Here is a 26,603-nt window from a genome sequence, read left to right as displayed (position 1 = left end):
AATAAGGTTATGTTTTGTCTTCTTTTGGCTCATATTCAACTCCTACTTTTCCCCGGAATAAAATCTACTTTGTAAGTTTAGACCGTATCGTAATATAATTTGTAGTTAAGTTACACGTTCTTTTAATTTTTAAAGTTATATTTCAGCACGCATCGTTACTTTTATTATCTCCAATGAGATAATTCGTGTTAGTTTGTAAAGCTTTATGATGCAAATTGAGGGTTTGAATTACGATTAATTGGTCAATAATTCAATTGCTCTCATAATAGACATTAGCTAAGAAAGTAATTTAAAGAGTTTTCTTTTTCCTTTTATTTTTGGGATAAGGAAAGAAATCTACATATAATCACTACTCAATAGTGTTCGCTCCTATAGTCCTATATAATGACCCACAAACGACAGATAAAAGGTAAAACGCAATAGAAATAATTGAAGCTGTTTCATTTCAACTAAAAGCCTAAGCTGATAGTTGGATTGCACATTTATGTTTATATATATTATATGCTCAACAGAAATCACCTATATATGCGACATATTCAATAGAGATCGAATGTATTGAGAATAATATAATCAAAATTTTATCATTCTAATTAATATGAAAACATATGTTTCCTTATTCGGCCAACTATTTTAGGACGATGAGAGTAAGAGAGCTTTTGAAATTTGAAGTGGAATGGCAGCAAATAAGATGTTGATAACTTGATATGGGCCAATATGTTGCTAATATTATAGATTATAGGCCAATTTTGACTAGTCCAATTTATGTATGCCCACACTAGGTAGAAAATTGATCCATTGAATTCTCTATAGCTTGCAACTTTTGAACTGCTAACAATGAATCACTCTTGACCTCCACTCACCTAAACCTCTTATCTTAATATAAAGACAATTCATAGCTGCCCGCACGGGCTTAACTCACGGGTTTGATAGACAGTTTTTGGAAAAAGAGATTAAGATTTAAATCCCGACAACGATAGTGTGGGGATTATACTCAATTAAAGTGTAGTGGACAGATATCTTGTGGGCACTTGCACTTGACCTTGAATTGTCTGCTGAATGAGCCATTAGGTCACCATAATTTACATAATTACATCCTCCCAAATGTTATATCGAGCTGAAAATTCAACCTTTTGGAAGAAGAAGAAGACAATTCATTATAGCTAGCAACGTGTCAAACATAATAATCAAGTTAAATTATTAAACTAAATAAATTTGGACTTATAATTCTTATTTATATAGATGTTTCATCTTGGGATATATTAATAGTATAATAGTATTAGTGACAAGTACCTTGTGCTCAGATGGCATGTAGTGACCTCTCTTATATGCATGGGAACAGATACTACAATGTAATAGAGTCAGTAGCATTCAAAAAAAAAATAGTATAATAGTTTTGCCAAGCACTTTATGCTCAGATGACATGTAGTGACTCTCCCATATGAGAGGTCATGAAATTGAGTCTCAGTGAACACTGTATGTATGAACAGATAATACAATGTAATAGACTCAGTAATATTCAAAAATAGAATAATAATTTTAATGTATGAACAGATAATACAATGTAATAGAGTTAGTAGTATTAAAAAATAGTATAATAATTTTGATGTTGTAACAAACGTTTCAATGATTTTTTTTAAAGGTCCATTAGAAACCAAAAACTTGTAAACAAAAAACTCTATTAATTATTAAGATCTTAGAGCTAGCTGTTCAAGCCTTAAGCAATGATATCTATTGATCTATTGATATATGTAATGGATAAGTATCATGCAAAATCTTAAAATAATAAATGAAGTGGTTCATAATTTTATAAACACTATAGAATGCGATAATATTTTGTCCATATTTATATTGTCAAAATGGTAGGATGTCAAATCATTTCTAGGAGCTACAATAATGTGTCTACCTAATTCATACATTTGGTGGTTATTGCGATTTCTCTCCTTAAAAAAAAACCTATTAGATTTTTTTTTTTTTTTTTGATTGGAGTTAAAAAAAAATACAATATAATGTTACTTTCCCCTACTAATTTGAAAAAAGTCGAGTAGTCATTTGCAATCATGCGATTTATATTGGGAAATAAGAATTGTTCTAAAGTACCTCGTTTGTCTAAGCACACGAGAAAAAACAACAATGATATCTAATAGCGTTAATTATCTAGGGACAATACACTATGTTGATGTCGAGACCATATGTTTTTAGATTCTACGGTCAAGAAGTTCTAGACAGGTTGGGATACATTAAGGGGGTGTTTGGTTGGGAAGAAGGAATTAGGAAGGAAAAGAATTGTAATTCGGTGGAAAAAAAATAAGGTATGAATTCAAATTACATTGTTTGGTAGGGAGGAATAGAATTATTGAGAATGAGAAGGAAAAAGTGATATAAATACTAAAATACCCTTATACAATAATAATATCAATAAAAACCACGGGTGCCAGGGTGGTAGTGTCATTTGATCTAATTTTCTTTTCTCAAATTCATTGATGAATTGCAATTCATGGGGTACCCCATGAATTGCAATTCAACAAAATGAGGGAATTGCAATTCCCTTCAACCAAACACTGTAATTCAGATATTCATTACAACCAAATTACATCCAAATAAACGCCCCGTAAGAGTGTTAAGGTCCAAAAGTCGCTTCTTTTAGGGAGCAAATTAACTTTTATAGTATTAAACTAGGAGCACACTATATATATTCTATGTATATCCCTATCAATACTATCTAATTCATATGTGTATTAACTTCTCTATGCACATGGTTGATGTTTTTGACTTTACAATTAGACAAAAAAAGTTGAATGTAAATTGTGTTTTCCCTTTTGGAAAGTGGGTAAAAATAGAGACTTTGTTAGGACTTTAAGGGGAGAAAAGTGCAAAAAAAAAAAAAAAAAATTGAAGGGGTCAAAATGCATTTTACTCCCCCCCCCCCCCCCCCCCCCCCAAAAAAAAAAAAAAAAAACTTGTCTTTTTTCCTTTGTCTGATGCCTCTGCTCCATTGGAGGTAATGCACAAATGGCCATCTCATGCATGAGCAACAGCATGATGGATGGTACCTCACACGCATAAAAACCCTTACCAAACCTCATCTTCCCAATCCCCAAATCCCTTAATTTCACAATTTCATATCCCATTTCTTCCCACATTAGCAAAAATGTAATGAATAACATCTCATAAATATCTGCATCCCAATGTTCTTTTCCAGGATTCTTTTGCCCAATTTTCATTTTCTATGCCTGGAAAGAGACCCCACAAACCCAACACCTCCTGTCCTCTTCTGCTGACATTTCTTGACATGATCACCTCAGAATCGTCCCTATCTGTTGCATCTCTCTGTTGATCTTTTTCTTCATTTTACGGAGTAATTTTCTATGTTATTTTTTTTTAAATTATAATATTTCCCCATTCATCCTCTTTGCCCTTGATCATTTCTTGATTTTCTTCTGGATTGAGTCATTCTAACATTGATGAATTTTATTGTGAATTCACTTTTTCTTCTGTTGACATTTCCTAGGGTTCTTTGGTATCATCAACAAATGGATTTGCTTGGAAACCCATATTTCTGAAGCAGCATTACAATTTGGGGAATACCCAGTTGCATATTTCTGAACAAGAATTCTGTTTATCTCTGGGTTTTGATTCCAGTGGGTCATCCAATCATCCATTGAATGCCCATATTTTAGTGGCCATGCTGCAATTTAGTGCATACCCATTTGTCCATTTTCATTGAGAATTTTGATTCTCTGCAGTTTGAGTGCTTTTGTTTGTGTAAAAATTGTTCACAAACAGTTGGTGGTGGGGGGGTTGTGTGGGTTCTTGAATTTGGGTTAAGAAATGGGATGTATTCATGGGAAATGTTGTTGTAGATTCCCTAAATCTTCGGATGGGGATAACAGGGAAAATTTGTGTAAGAAACATGTTCCTGCTGTTAGTTCATCATATGTTGCTCATGTGCCTTCTGAGAATTTGAAGTTAGAGTGTTCTGTTCTCACACAGCGCGGTTTTTACCCCGATTCCCCTGAAAAGGAAAATCAAGATTGCTATTGTGTTAACACACAGCTAGTGGATAATCCAAATGTGCATTTCTTTGGTGTGTTTGATGGGCATGGGCAGTTTGGTACAGAATGTTCGGTCTTTGTTAAGGATAAGTTAGTGGAGATTATGTCAAATGATCCTACATTGTTGGATGATCCTGTCAAGGCTTACAATTCTGCATTCTTAACGACTAACGAGGAGCTTCACAATAGCAGCATAGATGATTCCATGAGTGGGACAACTGCTATAACGGCTCTAGTTGTCGGGAACATGTTGTATGTTGCAAATGTAGGTGACTCAAGGGCGGTGCTAGCTGTTAAGGAAGGGAATAGAGTTATGGCTCGAGACTTGTCCTCGGACCAGACTCCTTTCAGGAAAGACGAATGCAACAGAGTGAAGCTTTGCGGGGCTAGAGTTCTGAGCGTTGATCAAGTAGAGGGACTTAAGGATCCAGCTATTCAGTCATGGGGCGATGAGGAGAAGGAAGGCAGTGATCCACCTAGGTTGTGGTTTCAAAACGGGATGTATCCTGGGACCGCCTTTACACGGAGCATTGGGGATAGTATAGCAGAGAAAATTGGCGTTGTTGCTACTCCAGAGGTATCAACAGTACAGCTAACCGCTAATTATCCCTTTTTTGTAGTTGCAAGTGATGGCGTCTTTGAGTTCCTCTCCAGCCAAACCGTGGTGGACATGGTGAGTTCAATAATGTTTAATAGAATACCATTATGTATTTTCCTCTATTATGTGATGCATATGTATTATGACAAGATTTGCCTTCACGGGCAGCTCAGTTGGTTCTTGGGTAACGATTATGGGCAAGAACACATGATCGAGCCTTGACAGCCGCAGTATAGGAGTTCCATCCAATGTGGTGGTCTCTTTGTTGGCACCAGGCACTGGTCCTCCCACCTAATAGGTCATTGAGTCCGTGATTTACTCCTCCACTATCTGTCGAGCAGGGGTGTGGGGGGGGAGGGAATTTTGGCAAAGTAACCATTTTTTTGAAGAATTCATGTTAAAAGAAGGCTTCATGATGTGTTATGAAATTGGACATTTAATGCATTCACCATTGGTTGAATCAAGCTTGATTCATGCTTTTTCCCTCAAAAGTAGTCATCTGGTAGGATCATTCTTGGATCTCCATGACTAATGTATCATTTACATTCATTTCTTGTAGGTAAGCAGATACCCAGATCCAAAAGATGCATGTTCAGCAATCGCTGCAAAATCATACAAAAGATGGCTACAGCATGAAACCCGAACAGATGATATAACAATCATCATCGTATATATTAAAGACTTATTCCATGTATGAGTTTGGCAGATCAAATTTGTTATGCAAACTTATTTTCTCCTTGTGACAACTTCATTTGTGCTTGTTCTTCAATATCTGAAAGTTGCTAGAGAGTGCTGGTTGTGATTATTACTAGGTTTGGCTTTCACTTTGATAATATTCTCAATTTTTTTGAAGGAATGAATAATTGGAGAAGGGAAAACAGAAAATACGTTTACTTGTACTTCTCCAATCTATTTTATTGAAAAACTGGAGAATTGAAGTAAACACAATTATGTGGCGAAGATCTCAAATATGCTCCAATTGCTTGAATGAAGTCATGTTTTTCTGTACTGCTTTGTTTTTATAATTGTTAGTATATTCTTAAACTTGTGATAGTCAGGTGTTAGAACCATTGACCGCTGTGAAGGAAATGGAGAAGGGGAAGGGGAAATGGTGTCTGAAGTATTTTTCACTCCTGGATCGGAAGCTTCTAAGTCGGTGAGAAGGGGTGTCTCTGAACTGCAGTCTTATCATCCAACTATATCGCTAAATCAATCTTCACGAACTGTTATTCCATAGCTGACCTGTGAGTTTCAATCATCTTCTCCCGGTTTTCTTTTCTGCATTGGAGGGTTATTGCTCGGTTTCTAGCTTACCCCGCCTATTTCTCATTTTCATTGCAGTAACTGAACCAATAGACAGTCATGAATTCACACTTCTTCCTGTTTTCATGTGCCTGAAATGGTAATTAGGACCAAAACTCCAAGTTCACAATGCATATTCTTGGGGTGAATAGATTCTTTGACTGAGTATTCATGGCAGGTGGCTGGGCGGAGCTGGGAAGGCGACGGTGCATGAAATTGGACTTAGCCTCTGAGTGATATATGTACTATGAAGTCATTTCCCAATTCTATATATGCCTTCTCTGTTATGTATAAACACCAAGAAGTAGCTGATTTCAGCACATGAAAGCTGTTGAAAATGGTTCAGTGGATTAGACTGAACACTTTCTGTAAACATGTGAAAATGCAGTCACAGACTCTGTGAAACTTGAAGAAATAGACTATCAGCAAAATTGGGGACTATGATCATTGCCTTTATTTTGCAAACAACAATAATACACAATCCTCAAATAGATTCCTTAACACAAGCTCTTTCCCCTCAAGATATGTGTTTTCACAATTTCTCCAAATACCAAGTAAAGGGTGCAAATATATATTGTGAAACCCAAGTGAACTCTTGCAGTCCATGGTCATCAATATAGTGTTCATTCTTTTGAAGTAAATGTTCAACCACTCAAGTAAATAACATTCATTGATGTTCAAATAGGCATAGGGAAACCTGCAGTCACTATCTGAGAGTATGCACTAGATAAACCCTGTCTCGTGACCCTAGCCAGCAAAAGACTACAAGAAAGTCACTAACTTACCGGCTCAAATCAAGAAAGTCAATAGGTCACTCCCGTTAGGAGTTGAACTTGTAACCTTGTGGTTACCAAATCAACAACCTGACCAACTTGATTGGGTTGCCCCAATTGGGAACAACCTTCTTCTGTAGATCTGTAATGTATTTGTAGGCACTGTAAGGCCAATTAATTCACTGAAACACAGCAACAAATGGAACATTTTTCTATCTGCCAGTAACCAAAAATACCACAAAGCCCAACTAGAAATGAGAATGAACAAATGCAGATAATATCACAATCATCTAAACACACACACTCTGTATAAAAGAGACAAGTAGTAGACAATCATATTTTTCATTGGCTCAATATTCTGGATATATATATATATATATTATTCAAACAATTAATCCATGCAACATTCTGCAAAGTAATGAACTGAAAATCCCTTTCTATACTGATCTGCATTGAAATTCATTATTTCTGGAGATGTCAGTCTGTCAGAACCTAATTCTCAAATCAAATGTGAAAAGGAAAATTTGTTTAACAGTCAAGTACCCTTCCTGTTCGCTCTCTTCTCATTGCAAGCCTTCAAAGCTTGAACTTCTGCAATAATATACTAAATTTTCACCACAATATACTATAAACTTATTAATTCGAACTAAAAAAAAAAATTATTTTAAAAAAATTACTCTTTTGACAAGACTTCCAGTTACGGTTGTTTTCAACAAGGCAATCCTGCACATAACAAAGGATCATCAGTTCCATTTGAGGGTTTCGCATTCCTTTTTCACTGTAAATATACAAAATAACTTCTTTTTTATTTATTTATGTAACGGTTTGAGCACCTGTAAGGCTAGGTAAACAGCAGAGCACTCTTGGAGTTGCTTCACGGTATCGTCGTCTTCGTCCGCATCCATCTGGTGGAGCGCCGGCGCCGGCGGAGTCGGGTTCGGGCTTGGTTGTTGGGCCATCTTCGCTGAATCAACCTTGGTGAATGGTTTTTTAGAAAATGTTCAAATCTGTATTGTTGAAATAAGTCACAATTAAATTCATGAATGTTTTTAAAAAAAATCAAAAAATTAAATACTTAAACTCAGTCAAATCGTGCAATTAAGTTCATTTTATCTATCGTTTCCTATTAACTCCAAAATACTTGTCATATTATATTATCTCATTTTCTAAAAATATAATAAGCCTCAATTAAAGTTATATCCTTGATTTATGTCCCTCTTTTTGTATGCAAATAAAGGTGTACATTTTATTTTAAATGTTGTACATTCTAATGGTATTAGACAAAACTACCCTTACATCGTTATAACACCGTTAATTTTTAATTCTAAGATTGATAACACATCATTATTACCATACACCTATATCCATCATTTTTTTTTTCCTTTTTTAATTATTATATCTTATTAAAATTATTATATATTAATTTAATACTTAATTATATTTTAATTAAATTTCTATAAATGATTATATATGTGTGTGTACAAAATACATATATTATTTGTTTATATATAATTCAAATTATAATTTTTAATTATTTGTATTTATCAATATTTTAATATTGGGCATGAACTTTCACGCATCGTGCGTACAAAATGTTAGTTTTTTAAATAAAAGTCTAATTCATTAATCATAAACATAAATGTTTACAATACAGATCATTAGAATGACAGTGCATTCTTTACCGTCAGACATAGAAACAAATTTTATAGCAATGTTATAGAAAAACTGTTTTATAAATTTGAAGTCAAGTTGCTGAATGAACTCGGTGCTTCTTCACAGATATGTCAAACATAGCCAAGTCGGACTCTGATGTGACCATTTTATCATTCCACGTTTATGAGGAGAATTCGCCAAAGAAACGAGAAGGAAACATTCGTCAGAGAGACGACATAAAGTAAACTAGTCAAAGGAACAAAGAGATAACGTAGAACCAAAAGATAACAAAACAAATGGAAAAGATGATGGAAAACCTGTCAGTGCTGGAGAGTCTCTGGAACCTTCTCTTAAAAAATGATCGGAGATAATCTGAGATGTAATGCTTATTCCTAAAACAGCCAGAGGATGGAGTCTACTAATGACACCACCGGCTCAACCCTCCATTAGAGCGTCAGCCCGGCAGGCGAAGGATGGAGTTGCATTCTATCTCATATTTTTATTGTATAATAATTAAAACTATAAAATATTAAATATTAAATACTAATTTTTTAATAATATTTTATTTCACTTTAGAAAAACTCTCTATTTGCCACCTGCCACCATTTGTCGCCTACAGTTGTTGCCTTTTTCATACAAGAGACGACAACCGATATCACCGCCTTCTTTAGGCATAAGAAAGCAACTGACAACCACCTTCTCAATCAAAAACGGCAATCAATGTCAGTTACTTTCATCACATTTTTACCCGTAACCTATTATTCAATATATTATTATGAATATAATATAAAATGAATATTATTAAACATATGTATTGACGGTTACTTTTAACCACTTAATATAAAAACGTCATTTTAAATTAAAACATAATATAATTTCATCATTTTCTCACCACATTCTCTATGTTATGTAATTTATAGTTTTTTTTTTTTTTTTTTTTTTTTTTTTTTTTTTTCGTTTCCCTTAGTATAAAATAAAATAAAATAAAATTTTCAATTATTTGTTGTAACTTGTAAGTAAATAAAAAACATATAGTAAGCAAAACAAAATAAATAAATAAAATTCCTAAAAAATTGAGTGATAAAAAGTATAATACAGGGGAGAGGTTCTCAGTGCTTAAAACGCTGAAATATTGACAAAAGAAAACGAAAGCAAGAAACCGAGCTATCGATTCTGTCTACTCTCCGATGCTCTCAGATTGATCTCACCTTTAATTGCTCTTACATCCGTATCTCGAATCCGGTATGTATTCGTTGAATAATCCGAACAATTAATCTTTAAAGAATCACAAATTGGTTTGATTCACAGCGATCTTTTAATGTGATGAACAATATTGTTATTGGATTCTGTAATTTGTTTAAGAATTAAATAGTTCGATCTATCGGCTGGTTTTGATGATTGATATGAATTCAATTTGATTGGAAGTTTAATGGTCTGGTCAGGTGAATGGATTCACTATTCAATATTCATTTCTGTTTGTTTTTTTTTAATTTTTATTTATTTTATTTTTCATTGGTTTATTGATTCAATGTATGTTATGGCTACTGGTGTTGTTGCTGATTGGGATGCTTACTGAATTCATGTGTGCAACGGTGTTCTAGTCGTGTTGAGAATTTGAGATTCGATAGTTCATATAGTATGTGTTTGGAATCTGGATTTAGGCTCAGTGCCAGCAGATAAATTCTATCAGAGATGTCTAATCAATCCGTAACTGCCAAGAGTTGGATTGAAGTTTTGATAGTGCCAGAAGTGAAATTTCAGAATCTATCATCTATTTATGTGTTATATATGAAAATGATTATCTCTTTTTATGATATATTTATATTAAGTTGATGAGCTGATGCTATGGGAGATATTTACTCTGCAGCTAAGGAATGGCATCAATGGTCGCCAAGGCATGTAGTAATAATGCCACTCAAATATCGGCACTTGTGACAGTTTCGGAAAAAGGAAGTAGGAATAAGAGGAAATTCAGGGCCGATTCACCTTTATGTGATCCGAATAAGATAACCTCTGCTCCTCAGAATGAATTCACAAGCTACGAATTTTCTGTGGATAAATTTGGAATAATCCCAAGTTTTGTGGGCTCCAATGGGTGTGATACATGCAGTGTTAAAAATGATACTTCAGAAGTTTTGAAACTTGACATTGGATTGTCGTGTGCAGTAGGGTCATCAGAAACTGGTCTAAGCCGGCCAAGAGAGGAACCTGAAGTCACTGAAGAGTTCCATGATGCTGACTGGAGTGATCTCATAGAATCTCAGCTAGAGGAGCTCATACTGAGTAATTTGGATGCAATTTTCAGGAGTGCAATCAAGAAAATAGTGGCCTGTGGTTATAGCGAAGAGATTGCAAATAAGGCTGTTCTGAGGTCTGGTATTTGCTATGGGTGTAAGGACATTGTGTCAAATATAGTGGACAATACTTTAGCATTTCTTAGGAATGGCCAAGAGATTAATCTATCTGTGGAGCATTATTTTGATAACTTGCAGCAGATGGAAAAGTATGTCTTGGCTGAATTAGTTTGTCTTCTGCGAGAAGTTAGGCCGTTTTTCAGTACTGGTGATGCAATGTGGTGCTTGTTAATATGTGACATGAATGTGTCCCAAGCTTGTGCGATGGACAGTGATCCTTTGAGTAATTCGGTTTTGAATGGGGTGTTAAATCACAATCCCTCAGCTTTTGTGCAACAGTCGTTGAAAACAGAGAGTAACAATGCTGAATCCAACACAGTTATTCCTTGTAAACCAATCCCTTCAGTTTATTGTCCATCTGAAACACCAAATGTAGATTCAGATGAGCATAGGTCTCAGTTGGGAGCACCCACAGCTGTAGGTGTGCAACATGTAAAGCCCCAATCTTCCTTTGTTCTGAATGGACTTATCACAGAGAAAGAGTCTTCAAATTCTTTGTTTGACACTGCTGATAAGTCCTTCAGTGCAGCGGCAACATCCCATCCTTCTGCTGCAGATGAAAAGTTGGTGGGCAGTAGAAAAGTTTCAGGAACCACTAGGAGGGAGTATGTACTCAGACAGAAGTCCATTCATCTGGAAAAACACTACAAAACTTATGGTTCTAAAGGGTCTAGAGCGGGAAAAGTCGGTGGTTTAATTTTGGATAAGAAACTGAAGTCTGTGGCTTGCCCTGCTGGTTTGAATCTAAAGAATGCCTCACTAAAGTTCAACAAGTCTGCAGTTGCTGTGTCTCAAGACAATGTAAACCATAATTGTTCTACAAATAATGATACTGTATTTCCTTCAACATCGGTGTTTGGTTCAGACACAACTAATGCCACCTCTGCATTACTTAAACCAAATATCCCACCTTTGTTGCCACCTACCAATACCTTACCTGCACTACCAATGGCGGATACGGAACTCTCCCTCTCATTGCCTGCCAAGTGCAGCTCCATCCAGGTGCCTACTTGTGGTTATGCTGTGACAAACGAAAAACGCCTTAATCAATGGGCTGCCCAGGACAAGAAAGATGAAATGATTCTAAAGCTGGTGCCCAGGGTTCAGGAATTGCAGGGTCAGCTCCAAGAGTGGACAGAGTGGGCAAATCAGAAGGTCATGCAAGCTGCTCGTAGATTGAGCAAAGACAAAGCTGAGCTTAAGACACTCAGGCAGGAGAAAGAAGAAGTTGAGAGGCTCAGAAAAGAAAAACAAACTTTGGAGGAAAACACTATGAAAAAACTGACAGAAATGGCGAATGCCTTGGGTAAGGCTAGTGGACAGGTAGATCGAGCTAATGCTGCTGTCCACAGGCTTGAAGTTGAGAATGCTGTGTTGAGGAGGGAGATGGAAGCAGCGAAGTTACACGCAGCACAGTCGGCTGTGAGTTGTCAAGAGGTATCAAATAGAGCAAGGAAGGCACAATTAAAGTTCCAGTCTTGGGAGAAGCAGAAAACAGTGCTCCAGGATGAACTTGCTGCTGAAAAGCGTAAGTTGACTCAGCTGCAACAGGAATTGGAACAATCCAAAGAACTTCAAAGCCAACTGGAGGTATGTCTACTTAAAAGTTTTAACTGATACTCCATATAATAATAAAAAAGATAAAGGAAACAGTTGCGAGTGTACTGTTGTTCTCTTGAAAGAAAGTGTGAAGTATCACTAGATCTGGACCTATCATCCATGGGGGACCATGTAGGTTAGATATTCCCCCATATATTTATTATAAAGAAAATTATTAAATCATCCATGAGAGTTTATCTGTGTGACAACTTTGACACAGCAATCACAATAATGGAAATGAAGCATCTTGTACTGCTTATACTCTTAAAGTTAGAATTTTGGAAATCATTGTGCTCTCTGGTTGATGGTGGTTTACGAAAAGTTAGAGGATGCATTTACCACTCATCTTCAGTAGCCCTTCAACATTGGATAGAAGTATGTAATGTAACACACATCTAGGACGGAAATTTACGCATAAATGACAAGCATGCTTAGAAATTTGTATGGAACTATTTATAACTTCCTGTTCTACTTTACTTTTTCCTTTTCCTCCATAGAGAGAGAGAGAGAGGGGTGGGTGGTGTTTGGCTCTCCTTTTCCTGTAAAATGTACATTGAACTCATCTCATCATATTACTCCCTCCATCCAGCAGAATACTGTCTTAATGGAAAAATGATACGTGGTATAATTTTGATTATGGCCATCATTAATGAGAGTATTGAATTTATAAATATTCTATTTCACACTCCTACTAAAAGAACATTGTTAGTAATGAAGTAATAAATTTTGCCAAATTTATTGAATGTGACAGTTTTTGTTGAATGTTCCAATATAGTAAGGTGGATACTTTTTAATTGACAAAGGGATTATTTGAATAATCATATGATATTCATATTTTATTTGCCAAGATATTGTTGAGAGCTATTAATTTAATCTGATGGAGAAGATAATATTCGGTACATCTTCTAAATCTGTTGGAATCATCTCTAAAAATTTATTAGTATTGTTGCCAACTCATCTCCTATAAGGGTGAGATTGCAGTTGATGACATCTTTGGTTCATAAATTATTGTTGTTATCATATAGGATGTCCTGCTGAGAAAGTATTTGTTCTCATTGGAAAGCTGAAATCTGACAGGCTAAATGGAAGCAGGAAGAAAAGGCAAAAGAAGAACTACTTAAACAGGCCACCTTGCTAAGAAAAGAGAGAGAACAGATTGAAGCTTCATCCAAATCCAAAGAAGATTTGATCAAACTGAACGCACAAAGCAACTTGCAGAAGTATAAAGATGATATCGAGAAGCTAGAAAAGGAGATATCCCAGTTGAGGCTGAAAACTGACTCATCAAAAATAGCCGCTCTTAAAAGAGGCATAGATGGAAGCTATGCAAGCAAGCTTACAGATTTCAGAAATCCTCCAGTGATGAAGGAAACCCATATACCTTATATCTCCAGGTTTATGGCAGATTTCCAACACTACCCCAACTCCGGTGGGGTGAGAAGAGAACGCGAGTGCGTCATGTGCTTGTCCGAGGAGATGTCTGTGGTTTTCCTTCCATGTGCCCATCAGGTGGTATGTACAACATGCAACGAGCTCCATGAGAAGCAGGGGATGAAAGATTGTCCTTCCTGTAGGAGTCCAATCCAGCAGCGTATTGGGGTACACTTCGCACGCTCCTAGTTTTTGTATACAGACAGAAATGAGTTAGTCTTCAAAATAATGATTCAAAAAACTACTACCTAAGAATAATGCATTTGGTCGACCCCTTTCAAATGCTATTACAGGTTACAGTTGAGCTTGTGTCCTATGATTTGTTTCAAAGTTAGAAAAAGAAAAGGTTTCTGTCAAAATATGGGGTTGTAAATCATGGTTCCCCTTTTCCCCTGAATAAAACTTGTTTCATTCATTTTACACCTTTGTTAATATGTGATTTTTTTTTTACCAATACACAAGCTTTGATGCTTTGGTGACTTAATTTGTTTGCTAACTATTTTTTGAAGTATAGATTGCTCTTAGCAGCTACATGTGTGTCTCCAGAATTTTGCTTGGAAAACCTCAAGCAGCTCTCATCTTATCTGTTTGCTAGTATCTTGTTATCCTTCTTGCATTTGTAAATAGTTTTGAAGTAAACAGATTGTTAATATAACCACATACTACTCCGTACAATGTTAGAAGATTGGAGGGGGCAATTTCTAGCCGAGTTGGTCGGACAATTGATTTGGTAATCGCAAGGTTTCAAGTTTAATTACATTAAGAGTTGTATATTGACATCCTTGGTTTGAGCTGGTCAACTATGAGTAACATAGACTAGTTTTTTGTCAAGTAGAATCACAATCTTTGAGGTATCTTTGGAGTATCCTTGGTGCAATTTACCTATAGTAGCTGCGGGAAAAAAATGTTCTGTCAAAATTATACTGTGCACCTTGGAGTACTACAAGTTCATTTACATATTTATTTGTAGTATATTGAAAGTCAATATGAACTTATAGTATACTCAAAATGAATTTGCAATATCCCAAAAAAAAAAAAAAAAAACCTGAATAGGGGGTCTATTTTATTATGAAATCCTGGTAAACGGTGTAAGCATTGAATTGATTCCAATCCTGTGCAATCATGGTGCACACGGTTGCGAAGGACACCGTTTCACTATGGTGGAGTAACGGTGTCGTTAGTGGCACTGTTTAACTCCACCAATTATTATTATTATTATTATTATTATTATTATTATTATTATATTATTATTATTATTAACTCTAATCGATGGGATTTCTACCATTTTCGATGTAGATATATATTTCACTAATTCTAGATGTATAATTCACTAATTCTGGATATATAGTTCATTAATTCTTGATATATAGCACATCATAATGCCGTTAACGACTTTCAAAAATAATTTTTTTTTCTAAAGTCGAACGCGTCGTTTTTAATCAAAATGATGCCGTTTTTGCAACCGTGTGCACCATGTACGGCATATTTGCCAATTAATTCCGCAAATTATGCTGTGCAACCGAATGCACCTTGCAAGGTGCATACGGTTGCAAAACGGCGCCGTTTTGGTTAAAAAATGCGCGTTCCCACTTAAAGAAGAAATCAGGTTCGATTCTCGGCAATAGCATTTTTATATATTCAGAAATTCATAACTATATATTCACAAATTCATAACTATATATATCCACAAATTCATAACTATATATCCACATTGAATGAATGAAGTAAAAATCCACAATGAATGAATGAATGAACTAAATATCCACAATGATTGAACTAAATATCCACAATGAATGAACTAAATATCCATAAATTCATAACTATATATCCAGAAATTCATAACTATATATCCATAAATTCATAACTATATATCCACAGTGAATGAATGAAGTAAATATCTACAATGAATGAACTAAATATCCACAATGAATAAACTAAATATCCATAAATTCATAACCATATATCCACAATAATGCTATTGTCGAGAATCGAACCTGAATTTTTTTTTTTAAAGTGGGACGCGCGTTTTTAGTCAAAACGACACCGTTTTGCATCGTATGCACCATGCGCATACATTCGGTTGCACAGCATAACTATTGAATTGATTCTGTATGGGACGATTCACCCAAGGCTTCCAGCCCATACCGAAAGTTTAAACCGTAGAAATTGGGCCGAAACTAAAGCCCATCCTTCATTTAACTGTTCTAACGACGTCGTACCTCATAGGCCGTCCGATAATTGGCACCTCCTGGCAGAGAGCCGCCGTGCCAACTTCCAATTAAGCCAGTCTTCACTCTTCAGCCCTACACGGAGGCGGAGGGGCTGCAGCCACCGCGCGATTGGATACACAGTTTTACGCAATAATTAGATGGAAAATGAGAAGAAAATAGAGAGCTATGTGGTGGTGCACAACATAGCGAAAAGGCATAACGTGGGGACACTAGCTCGCAGCGCCACCGCCTTCGGCGTCTCTGAACTGATTCTAGTCGGCCGGCGAGACTTCAACGCCTTCGGCAGCCACGGTTCCACCTCTCACGTTCGCTTCCGCCACTTTCACTCCCTCTCTGACGCTAAAAACTTCCTCAAGGTACTACTGTTCATTCTATAGTACATTTTCTTCCCCCTTTTAGATAATAAAAATCCATTATTATTATTATTATTATTATTATTATTATTATTATTATTATTATTATTATTTTCGCTTTGGATTTTGCGTTAATGTGTATCTATCAGGAGAGAGATTGTGACATATGTGGAGTGGAGATTACGGAAAATGCAATGGCTGTGAATCAGCACCCTTTCAAGAGGAGTACTGCTTTTCTCCTTGGTAATGAGGTATTTCCTTAGCTTGACTTGAAAGGATTCAGTCTTTGATATTGAATGAAGCTCATATCGTAATACATTCATGTTGTAACTCTAATTGTCATGGTTTGGACACAACCATTCTGTAGGGAACAGGGCTTTCAGCTAAGGAATGTGAGATCTGTGACTTCTTTGTTTACATTCCGCAGTACGGGTGTGGAACTGCATCTCTGAATGTCACTGTGGCAGCTTCTATCGTTCTCCATCACTTTGGAGGTAACTGGCGTTTAGTGTCCTGACCTTGTGCTGAATTATTCACTCCAATATATTCGTCATCTTAGCATTTAGCCTTATTTAATTGCGTAAGTTTATAGGGATATGATTTTAAGTTTAGATTGAATGTTAGAAGTGTATGACAAAAAAGGAATGCAATAAAATGATGGCCCATAAAGTGGCAAAGTCAGTCCAAGTTCTGATACAATTGCAATGGACTCTGAACTCAAAAAATCTGGTTTCAGGATATACACAAATATAGATAAACATTATGAAATTTATAGTTAAGGTGGGAAGGACGTAATTTCAGAATGATAGAGAACTGAAACTAAAATAGTAGTTCAGAACTCATATAAAAAATGCAGTGTGATGGAAGTTGTGTCGGTTACACTGGATGTAGGGAGGCACCTGAACAGCTGAACTACATTAAAGAGGCATTTGTTATCTCTGTTATTCTTCTAGTCTCTAGGTTTATCAACTTGGCTGTCTATATTCAGCTGTTTTGACTTTTGTGTAAGAATGGTGTTAGGGCAAATGTGGAGTAATTGATTACTTAAGAACCACTGTTTTAGACTTATTTTAGCATTTAGCCTTATTTAATTGTGTAAGTCTGCAGGGATATGATTTTAAGTTTAGATTGAATGTGAGAAGTGTATGACAATTGACAACAAAAGGAATGCAATAACAAGATGGTCCATAAAGTGGCAAAGTTGGTTCAAATTCCGATACAATGACAACGAACTCTGAACTCATAAAATCTGGTTTCAGCATATACACAAATATACATAAACACATGAAATTTATAGTTGAGGTGGAAAGGGCGTAGCACAGAATGATAGAGAACTTAAACTAAAATAGTAGTTCAGTACTCAAAAGATTGCAGTGTGGTAAGAAGTGTGATGGAAGTTGAAACCCTAACATTGGATGTAGGGAGGAACCTGAACTTCTTTAAAGAGGCATTTGTATCTCTGTTTGTCTTCTAGTCTCTAGGTTTATCAATTTGGTTGTCTATTCAGCTGTTTTGATTTTCGATATGAATGGTCTGCAAATATGGAGTAACTTTGATATTTATGCAAGATGGCTATTATATCTAATACCAAAAGATTAGATGCTCTACCGAAAGACATTGTATTGATTTTAAATATTTTTGCTTTAAATAACCAACAAAAACAGTTGTATATACATTCTGATATATGGATGAACATGTAGACATGTAGTTGATCACTATTGTTCTTATAAGGGAATACCTTTTTGACATTTGATTCTTTTCAGCTTGGGCCGGATTCCCTGAGAGATCTCGTGAAGGGAACAAATATGTCGTTGCTGAAAGACCAAGTATGCAGGGTAAGAGAAATTACTGCATGGAAAGCGCGGAATCGATTGCTGAAGAGCGAAAACTAAAAAAGGAAAATGCTTCAAATGGGTTCTTTGATGAGATTGGAAAAGAAGATTCTCCTTCCAACCTATTAGATACATTGTTTGCTGACTAGCAAGGGAAGGGAACCCACCAGACTATCTCAATTAAATTCCCGCTCACAACTTAATCCAGTCATCATCTCCACTCATTTGTTGCAGTAGATAGAAGCCCAGAAAGTACACAAATACAACCATCCATCGTAAGGGAACGGCAAACCAAGCCATCTGGAATCCAAGGAAAGTTTAGCTGATCAATGAACCGAGCTAAAGATACCAAGAAACAAGTGTTGTATGACATATGTTCTGTTGTCAAGATTAACTTCACAGGAAATCCTAGATTGTTTTAGCAGTTAGAGCTTAATTTGCTGCAGATATTTTCTATCAGTTGACATAATTGTTTATGAATCCAACTTTTGCCAGTATGGTCAAAGTCTCTACCATTCATCACCATTGTGAAGTAAACACCTACGCCCAACTACTATGTTGTGAACAGAATAACCATAAATTATCCATCTCACCACCCTTTTGACTTTCTTGGCAGTAGCAGGTAAAGTTGGAAGGAAAAAGGAGCATTTACAAAGTGCAGATTGCAGCAGATGACTGGCTTGGCAATTTGTTTTAGACCAGACTTCGCATTCAATCACCGGGCATTTGATCAACCTTCCCCAGAATGTGAAGTATAAGAAATGAAGACATCATTCTTCTATGTCTTCATTCATTTGAGTATTTGACTAGCTACCATCTACTATATAGTATATACCACCATTACAGTCACATGGCATCTTCAATTTATTCCATGTGGTGGGACTCTCATTAAAGCAACCATGTGTATGTTTAGACCAACCTCAATAGGGAATTTTTTGGGGGCTTTTGAGTGAGGCGGAAGGGAGAGAGAAAAGTGAGTATGTTACAGGAATATGAATTTTTTGTGGGTCTCACTACAAATTAAAAACACACACAAAAGTTGGTGCGCATCTTGCACACCAGCAACGCCCAGACCTTTCAATCTGATCAAATACTTAAATTACGTTAACGTTTCTGATTATGTGTTTGTGGCATACATCAAAGTCCGAAATTACATAACTTAAGGTTGGAGGGTCAATCTTGGTATGCATGCGCCATATTAGACTCTGCTGGTGTGACTTGAGTCGAATCCGAATTATGCAATCGCACGATATAATATATCTTTGGATACTTGTGGGTTTGCTAGGGAAGAAGTCCATGTTTCATAGGTGGGAGTTGGTGTGGTCTTTCTTGTCACGGAGAAAAGGTGCTCAACAATTTTGGCACCATTTTCAATCCACACCATCAATTCTTGGAGCAGTTGGGATGTTCCTTTGTCTCTTTATTAACTTTTTCTTTGACTTTCCCTCTCCAAGCCCCACATCTCAATAGTTTTTGTCATTTCCCATTATACTCTTTGTTGTTGTGTGTGTTTATTTGAGGTCTTGAGTCAAGGCTTTGCCAACAAGAAACCAACCAGAACAACATCAATCTTTGCTAACTAACACCCATGTTTTTCCCTTAATCCTTTGCAGGCTGCAAAGAGTTCCCATAATCCCATGCTGTCTAGAGAGCTTTCATGCAACAACCACCTTTCCAGCATGTTGCATGTGCTGAGGAGGAGATTTCGTCGACTTTTCTCGAGGCTCCGGTTGGTAATGTGGAGGCGCACGGGGCCTAGAGTCATCATCAGGAGATTTGGGAAGCTGAATCCAAGAAGAACATCAAGATCCTCAACCCATTCAAAGCCTGCAGTGCCAAAATCCTCGGCTCTTTCAACCGCCTTTGCTAGGCCTATTCGCCTTGCAACGTTCAATGCTGCATTGTTTACCCTCGCCCCCGCTGTCCCAAAGACCGAGAAGTCATCCATTTTTGCTCACGACACCGAGGACTGCTTCAAGATAGAGCCTGCAAATAGTCACCCCAAGAGCATACTAAAAAGATCCCCTCTTCACCCCATCCTAAACGATACTGATGATGATGAGGAGTTTGATTTCCCTAAACTCACAAAACCGAAGCCAAGAGTCTCCATAAACCTCCCCGAGAACGAGATATCATTGGCACACAACAAGGTGTTCAGCATGGTGCCTGTCAGGTCTCCTATATGCTTCCCTGCCATGGCTAGTTGGCTAAACCTCGACGACGGGGGCCTGAGTGGGAGCAGAACCATTCTTGATGTCCTCAAGGAAGTGGATGCTGATGTCTTGGCGTTACAAGATGTCAAGGCTGAAGAAGAGAAAGATATGAAGCCCTTATCCGACCTGGCTCGAGCCCTCGGGATGAATTACGTGTTTGCTGAGAGCTGGGCTCCTGAGTATGGGAATGCAATTTTGTCCAAATGGCCAATCAAGAAATGGAGAGTTCAGAAAATCTGTGATGATAAAGATTTCAGGTACACTTCCCATTTTCTTAAACAAGCTCCGATACCATGTTATTGGGCTAGCTATAATGCAGATAGGCCAAATCAGACTGAATCCAATCAACTAGCCAGTCTAACGCATGACCTTATAAACCCATATGTTTCTCTCTTAATCTGTGTTCTTTGTTGGAGCAGAAATGTGCTCAAGGCAACAATTGATGTCCCAAAAGCAGGAGAGCTGAATTTCTACAGCACTCAACTGGATCATCTTGATGAAAACTGGAGAATGAAGCAGATAAACGCGATGATCCAATCGAACGATCACCCCCATATTTTAGCAGGAGGACTCAACTCTCTTGATGGCTCAGATTACTCAGCAGAGAGATGGACAGATGTTGTAAAGGTATTATCACCAGACATTCTTAATTCTTAAACAACATTAGTCAAAACAGACTGCATTAGTTTAATTTTTTTCATGTTTGAATGATCAGTACTATGAGGAAATAGGGAAGCCAACACCAAAGCTTGAAGTGATGAACTTCTTGAAGGGGAAAGAGTATGCTGATGCAAAGCATTTTGCAGGGGAATGTGAGCCAGCAGTCATCATTGCCAAGGGTCAAAGTACACTACTTTTTTTTTTACCTTAAAACTCCCATAAAGTCTTTCCTATGACTATTTTTTTGAGTGACGAGGGAAACACGCATTCACTATTCGAGGGTGTGCAATAGATAAACCCTGCCTTGTGACTCTAACCAGCAAAGAATCAGAAGAAGATAAACCAGCCTAGGTTGCCCATATGTGTGTACTGGGTAAACCCTGCCTTGTAACCCTCGTCGGCAAAGGATCACAAGCCATCCTAGATTGCCTATAGTTGACCGGCTCAAACCAAGAAGGTCAATAGGCCACTCCTGCTAGAGTCGAACTTGTAACCTTCTGGTTACAAGCCGATAGTCTAATTAACTTGGTTGTTTAGCAATAAATCTGAAGTTGAACTTTCAATTTAAAACTTTTAGTCGAGGCAGAATGCATCAGTTAATAGTGCTTTTTGACAATGCAGATGTGCAGGGGACTTGCAAGTATGGGACTCGAGTTGATTACATCCTGGGATCACAAGGACTGCCCTACATGTTTGTCCCAGGATCATACTCTGTGGTTTCATCAAAGGGCACTTCTGATCACCACATAGTTAAGGTTGATATAATGAAACTACCAAACAGTGGTGAAAAAAACAACAGAAAACACAAGAAATTGCAGCAGAGAGTTGAAAAGATAACCACTTCTTGTTCTCCTAAAGGATATTGGGAACTAAGCATTTAGATTATCTCTATGTTCTTTCCAGATTTTTATGTTTCAATATAAAGCATAGGTTATATGAGTGGTTGATCTTTTTTTTTTTTTTTTTTCTTCTCTTTTTTGAAAGCTTAGGGTATATTATTGAGTTTTGCTTCTCCTAATTAGATGTAACTTTAAACAATGAGTAATTAAAGATGCACCTAAAAATATAGGTAAAAACAAATATATGTTCATTCTCATCATAGGATTTTATCCCGGTCAACCCAATATAAACCTTACTTTAAGACTTTTCTTCTGAAAATTAAGTACACAGGTAAAATGATTGTAAGAATCGGCTCAAATAGAAAGAAATTGTGATTTTCAATAATGAGAACATATCTCTTCATCTCCCTATGTCTGAACTTTTATACAATTTAACACATTTAATACAAACTACTACTAATTATATTTTATACGGTCACAATTCTAATACTAAAAATACACAATTTAGGACCAGGGTCCACCTTGCAAGGTGAAACCTAGTCCATAGTATAACAACTCTCACACAACTGTGTGAACTACATTCAGTACAAAAATAATATACTTTTAGTATATTAAAAATGTATTTTTTTATTATGATACACACTACACACAACACTGTAGACTATGATCCATATAATAATTTTCCAAAATTCTAGCCTTTAACCTGTCCTATCGTAAGATAATTTAGGATTGACTTGACTTTGGTCCATCTTGACACCTCTAATATAAGTACTTGGCAATTAGCAGTGTATTTGATAACAAATATAGAAAACTTTACATTTGATACATGTTACTATGTTAGTGCTTAAACGGATGATAGATATAAAAGACTTCGCGCCTAACACTTAAGCCATAAAAAGAATTTAGCACGTAATATATTCTTCTGTCTCATTTTATCTGTCATTATACTTACTATTTATTGGTCAACCGACCATTATATTTACTATTTATTGGTTAACCTAACTCTTTTTTCTTTATTTATTGTTTTAGTAACTTTTACTTATTTTTAAATGTGATTTTTTTGTGTTTAATATTACTTTTATTATAGTTTTTTTTTTTTGAAAATAAAAAGCTAATTCATTAATCATAAACATAAATGTTTACAATACAGATCGTTAAAATGACAGTGCATTCTTTACAGTCAGACATAAAAACAAATTTTCTAACAATGTTATAGAAAACTTGGATCGCAGACTGTTTTATAAATTTGAAGCCGAAGTTGTTGGATGAACTCGGTGGTTCTTCACAGATTTGGTCAAACATAGCCAAGCCTGACTCTGTTGTGACCATTTTATCATTCCACGCTTATGAGGAGAACTCGCCAAAGAAACGAGAGGAAAACTCGTCAAAGAAACGAGAGGAAAACACTCGCCAGAGAGACAAGAGAAAACAAACTAGTCAAAGGAACAAAGGGATAATGTAGAACCAAAAGAAAACAAAATAAATGAAAAAGATTATAGAAAACTTGTCAAATCTGGAGAGTCTATGACGCCTTCTCTGAAAAAACGATCGGAGATAATCTGAGATCTAACGCTTATTCCTAAAGCACCCAGAGAATGGAGTCTACTAATGGGACCACCAGCTCAACCCTCCATTAGAGTGTCAGTCGGCAGTCGGAAGATGGAATTATGAAAAAGGGAGAGAAAGCACTTATTAATAATACTTTATTATAATTTTTAAATATATAAATTTTGTATACTAATAATATTAAATTTAATATTATAAAAAATTAAATTAAAAATAACTTCAATCAAGCCTAGACACATAAAACGAGACGGATTGGAGGAAGTAACATTTATCCAAAGATGGATAGAGATCTATTCAACCGAACTTAGTTCTCCACCACCATATCCAACCATAGAGATAGCTTGAAGCATGTTGAAACTTGAATTAAAAAACCAGTTTCCCAAGAGTGAAAGCAAATACATAATCACTAATCAGCAACTTCAACTTCAACTAACTCTAAGAGCTCACCTCATACTATATTACTTACAAGTAACTCTTTTCCATTGTATTCTCTACTTTCTTCTCATCTTCAATTCCTTCTATCTCTCATCTGTATATATATATATATATATATACTCCATATGCAATTATGCATGAACTTGTGAGAATACCAAGAAATTAAACTCAGTAAAATGGCTAACTCCGGGAAAAGCATTCAAGAAAAGACGCTAACCGGCGTCGGAAACCTCATACGCCTGCTCCCCACCGGCACCGTCTTCATATTCCAGTTCCTCAACCCCGTCCTGACCAACAACGGCCAATGCGCCGCCGTGAACAAGTGGCTCTCCGCCGCCCTCATCGCCATCTGCGGCTTCTCCTGCGGCTTCTCCAGCTTCACCGACAGCTACACCGACGACCAAGGCCAGACGCACTACGCCGTCGCCACGGCCAAGGGGCTCTGGCCGTCCCCCGGCGACGGCGGCGACTGGTCGGCGTTCAGAATCCGGCTCGGAGACTTCGTCCACGCCGCGTTTACGATGCTGGTTTTCGGGGCGCTCGTGCTTTTGGACCGCAACACTGTGGATTGTTATTACCCGGCGTTCGAGTCCACCCAGAAGGTTCTGCTCATGGTGTTGCCGCCGGTAATCGGCGCCGTTTCCGGCTCCGTATTTATGATTTTCCCGAACAGGCGCCATGGCATTGGGTATCCTCAGGAACAGGTTGACGACAAAACTAAATAACCTCGGAGTCGTCGAATTTCCACTACATATAGTACATACCAAGATTGCATGAATAATTCCAACACTAAAATTTCCAAAAAAATAATAATAATAATTTTTTTGAGTGACAGAAAAACCTGCCGCTACTATTAAAAGGTGTGCACCATAGATGGTTCGTGAATGATTTAGTAATTTATTTTCTTTGAGTTAGTATTTGTGAGTGTTTATTTTTAAAATATTATGTATTTAAATGTTGACATAATAATATACTGTAAAGTTTTGTGTGGATTAATCAATCTTAACTAGTTTTGCATGAATACTATGCATTATAGTGAGTAATATAGTAGCTAGGTATAAGAAGTAAAAATAAAAAATATGATAACCCTAGTTAAGTTGATCTGTTAACTTGTTAATCACAATACATGTTATAAATTTGACTCTCATTGGGAGCGACCTATTGGCTGACTAGGGTTTTTAATCTTCGGGTAGTGATTATAGATTTTCATCGTAACAAAAAAAAAAAGTACAATAAAAAATCCAATGAAATGTTAAGGTGACCGATTTAATTTGTTAGGTACTAATTTGGTAAAAAAAAAATGTTCAATTCGTTATGCATTTTTAATTATAAAATTTTACTTTGGATGAAGTCCCCCCAAATCAACATAAGTTGTCAATAGTTGATATAGAAGACCAATGGGTAAAACTTGAAACCTTGTAAATTAATTGTCTGACCAACACGAATAGAAATTCAAACTTAATTTTCTTGTACGATCAAACAATATCTCCTAGCTCCATCCCTCAATTCTTACACCAAATCAACATTTCAAAATAGGAAAAAAGTCAATATAATGAAGTCATAAACTCTTTGCCTTAATTGTAAGGATAGACACAGTATATATCAAGCTTAATTGATAGATTCATTGAAATGCATCTCTCCTCCATATAAGTCAAGCTTCCTAAAAAACTACCCAAAATGCATAGATGTGAATACTCTAATATTATCATTTATTTTGAAAAGTTGTAGCATTTTGATCGAATTACATTTCAATGCTTCATGCCTTCCTGATTTACCTCAATTAAATTGTTTAGATAAAAATATGTTCAAAATATCACTATTTCAAAAAAAAAAAATGTTCAAAATATCACATTGTGGTACAAATTGCATAATAAAATGTATGTTAGGATGATTATACTTTTCCTCCCTTTCTTATGATTATTATCACATGAGATAAAAAGTTTTCTAAATCTTTTTTTACAAGAATAAATAGAAAAAGGCCTTGTTTGGTTATTGGCGGATCCGCCAAAATCCGTCGTTTTCAGCGTTTTGACCATGTCAAAACGCTAAAAACTATATTTGGCAAATGGTGGTTTGGAGCAGCGGATTTGCTCCAAACCGCCAAAATCTGAAACGCTGCTATGTGCAGCGTTTCAGAATGGCGTTTTGGGCTTTTGCCCAAAACACCCTTAATTCAATATTTTTTTTTCTAACTTTTTGTTTAATAATTTTGTTTGGCTGGAATGAATAAGCGGCGTTGAGCTTCCCTTTTAATGGGGAGCTCAACGCCTCCATTTACTTTACATTTCTTTTTTTTTTTTTTTAAATTTTTAATTCTATTATTATTATTATTATTATTATTATTATTATTATTATTATTATTATTATTATTATTATTATTATTATTATTATTATTATTACATTAGTTTGTTTATTATTATTATTATTATTATTATTATTATTACCCTTTTGGTCATTTTACATGTTAACCGCTAATCTAAACAGCTAATTTTACCAAACGTTTTTTTACAAACCGCTAATACAATTCGATGGTCAAACCCGCTAATACATTCCGCTATTTGATAACCGCTAATACAATCCGCTACCGCTAACCGCTAACCGATGATAACCAAACAAGCCCAAACTCTACCTATGATCTTCTCTACTTTTGAT

At 36.1% G+C, this 26,603-nt stretch overlaps 6 protein-coding genes across 10 annotated transcripts; 5 read left to right on the top strand and 1 right to left on the bottom strand.

Annotated features, from left to right (window-relative positions):
- The first annotated feature begins 3,004 nt into the window (after positions 1-3,004).
- LOC109175927 (probable protein phosphatase 2C 35) lies at positions 3,005-6,366 on the top strand. Of its 4 annotated transcripts, XR_002053328.1 has the most exons (6): positions 3,005-3,355; positions 3,509-4,725; positions 5,210-5,341; positions 5,705-5,894; positions 5,992-6,052; positions 6,131-6,366. XR_002053328.1 is itself a non-coding variant. In XM_019325309.1 (5 exons), exons 2-4 carry the CDS (start codon positions 3,829-3,831, stop codon positions 5,885-5,887), a joined length of 1,212 nt encoding a protein of 403 aa, XP_019180854.1. In that variant the 5' UTR covers positions 3,005-3,355; positions 3,509-3,828; the 3' UTR covers positions 5,888-5,894; positions 5,992-6,366. The 4 variants fall into 4 exon arrangements, 2 of the variants coding, with proteins under 2 accessions (XP_019180854.1, XP_019180855.1); XM_019325309.1 differs by having other exon boundaries at positions 5,992-6,366; XM_019325310.1 differs by having other exon boundaries at positions 5,705-5,902; positions 5,993-6,366.
- Positions 6,367-7,048: 682 nt separating this feature from the next.
- On the bottom strand, positions 7,049-7,731 carry LOC109175929. Its single transcript, XM_019325312.1, has 3 exons — positions 7,559-7,731; positions 7,403-7,448; positions 7,049-7,316 (listed from the first exon to the last, which is right to left on the bottom strand). Exons 1-3 carry the CDS (start codon positions 7,682-7,684, stop codon positions 7,261-7,263), a joined length of 228 nt encoding a protein of 75 aa, XP_019180857.1. The 5' UTR covers positions 7,685-7,731; the 3' UTR covers positions 7,049-7,260.
- Positions 7,732-9,485: 1,754 nt separating this feature from the next.
- Positions 9,486-14,276, top strand: LOC109175924 (putative E3 ubiquitin-protein ligase RF298). 2 transcript variants are annotated; one of them, XM_019325307.1, is made up of 3 exons: positions 9,486-9,620; positions 10,246-12,382; positions 13,417-13,562. In XM_019325307.1, the coding sequence occupies exons 2-3, from the start codon at positions 10,253-10,255 to the stop codon at positions 13,456-13,458; spliced, it is 2,172 nt and encodes a 723-aa protein (XP_019180852.1). In that variant the 5' UTR covers positions 9,486-9,620; positions 10,246-10,252; the 3' UTR covers positions 13,459-13,562. The 2 variants fall into 2 exon arrangements, with proteins under 2 accessions (XP_019180852.1, XP_019180851.1); XM_019325306.1 differs by having other exon boundaries at positions 9,487-9,620; positions 13,469-14,276.
- A 1,778-nt stretch (positions 14,277-16,054) lies between these two features.
- LOC109175928 (putative TrmH family tRNA/rRNA methyltransferase) lies at positions 16,055-18,735 on the top strand. Its single transcript, XM_019325311.1, has 4 exons — positions 16,055-16,409; positions 16,556-16,657; positions 16,774-16,900; positions 18,170-18,735. Exons 1-4 carry the CDS (start codon positions 16,191-16,193, stop codon positions 18,385-18,387), a joined length of 666 nt encoding a protein of 221 aa, XP_019180856.1. The 5' UTR covers positions 16,055-16,190; the 3' UTR covers positions 18,388-18,735.
- Positions 18,736-19,538: 803 nt separating this feature from the next.
- LOC109175926 lies at positions 19,539-22,071 on the top strand. The gene is made up of 4 exons (XM_019325308.1): positions 19,539-20,708; positions 20,871-21,078; positions 21,167-21,296; positions 21,733-22,071. The coding sequence occupies exons 1-4, from the start codon at positions 19,876-19,878 to the stop codon at positions 21,990-21,992; spliced, it is 1,431 nt and encodes a 476-aa protein (XP_019180853.1). The 5' UTR covers positions 19,539-19,875; the 3' UTR covers positions 21,993-22,071.
- Positions 22,072-23,924: 1,853 nt separating this feature from the next.
- On the top strand, positions 23,925-24,947 carry LOC109175506. The gene has a single exon (XM_019324770.1). It carries the CDS (start codon positions 24,128-24,130, stop codon positions 24,674-24,676), a length of 549 nt encoding a protein of 182 aa, XP_019180315.1. The 5' UTR covers positions 23,925-24,127; the 3' UTR covers positions 24,677-24,947.
- Positions 24,948-26,603: the final 1,656 nt, after the last annotated feature.

The sequence above is a fragment of the Ipomoea nil genome, unplaced genomic scaffold (assembly GCF_001879475.1).
Source record: "Ipomoea nil cultivar Tokyo-kokei standard unplaced genomic scaffold, Asagao_1.1 scaffold0688, whole genome shotgun sequence".
In the NCBI taxonomy this organism is placed as follows: Eukaryota; Viridiplantae; Streptophyta; class Magnoliopsida; order Solanales; family Convolvulaceae; genus Ipomoea; species Ipomoea nil.
The sequence above is the reverse complement of the archived record's forward strand: the minus strand, read 5'-3'. Positions and strand labels throughout refer to the sequence as shown.

Bases quoted from the DNA above. Each gene is read 5' to 3' on its own strand.
- LOC109175927 (XM_019325309.1), top strand. From the start codon at position 3,829: ATGGGATGTATTCATGGGAAATGTTGTTGTAGATTCCCTAAATCTTCG. The intron at 4,726-5,209 runs GTGAGTTCAATA...CATTTCTTGTAG, and splicing joins GCCAAACCGTGGTGGACATG to GTAAGCAGATACCCAGATCC. The intron at 5,342-5,704 runs GTATGAGTTTGG...AACTTGTGATAG, and splicing joins ATATTAAAGACTTATTCCAT to TCAGGTGTTAGAACCATTGA.
- LOC109175929 (XM_019325312.1), bottom strand. From the start codon at position 7,684: ATGGCCCAACAACCAAGCCCGAACCCGACTCCGCCGGCGCCGGCGCTC. The intron at 7,449-7,558 runs GTGCTCAAACCG...TGTTATGTGCAG, and splicing joins CTGTTTACCTAGCCTTACAG to GATTGCCTTGTTGAAAACAA. The intron at 7,317-7,402 runs GTAATTTTTTTA...ATATTATTGCAG, and splicing joins CTGGAAGTCTTGTCAAAAGA to AAGTTCAAGCTTTGAAGGCT.
- LOC109175924 (XM_019325306.1), top strand. From the start codon at position 10,253: ATGGCATCAATGGTCGCCAAGGCATGTAGTAATAATGCCACTCAAATA. The intron at 12,383-13,468 runs GTATGTCTACTT...GAAATCTGACAG, and splicing joins AACTTCAAAGCCAACTGGAG to GCTAAATGGAAGCAGGAAGA.
- LOC109175928 (XM_019325311.1), top strand. From the start codon at position 16,191: ATGGAAAATGAGAAGAAAATAGAGAGCTATGTGGTGGTGCACAACATA. The intron at 16,410-16,555 runs GTACTACTGTTC...TGTATCTATCAG, and splicing joins ACGCTAAAAACTTCCTCAAG to GAGAGAGATTGTGACATATG. The intron at 16,901-18,169 runs GTAACTGGCGTT...GATTCTTTTCAG, and splicing joins CGTTCTCCATCACTTTGGAG to CTTGGGCCGGATTCCCTGAG.
- LOC109175926 (XM_019325308.1), top strand. From the start codon at position 19,876: ATGCTGTCTAGAGAGCTTTCATGCAACAACCACCTTTCCAGCATGTTG. The intron at 20,709-20,870 runs GTACACTTCCCA...TTGTTGGAGCAG, and splicing joins TGTGATGATAAAGATTTCAG to AAATGTGCTCAAGGCAACAA. The intron at 21,079-21,166 runs GTATTATCACCA...TTGAATGATCAG, and splicing joins GATGGACAGATGTTGTAAAG to TACTATGAGGAAATAGGGAA.
- LOC109175506 (XM_019324770.1), top strand. From the start codon at position 24,128: ATGGCTAACTCCGGGAAAAGCATTCAAGAAAAGACGCTAACCGGCGTC.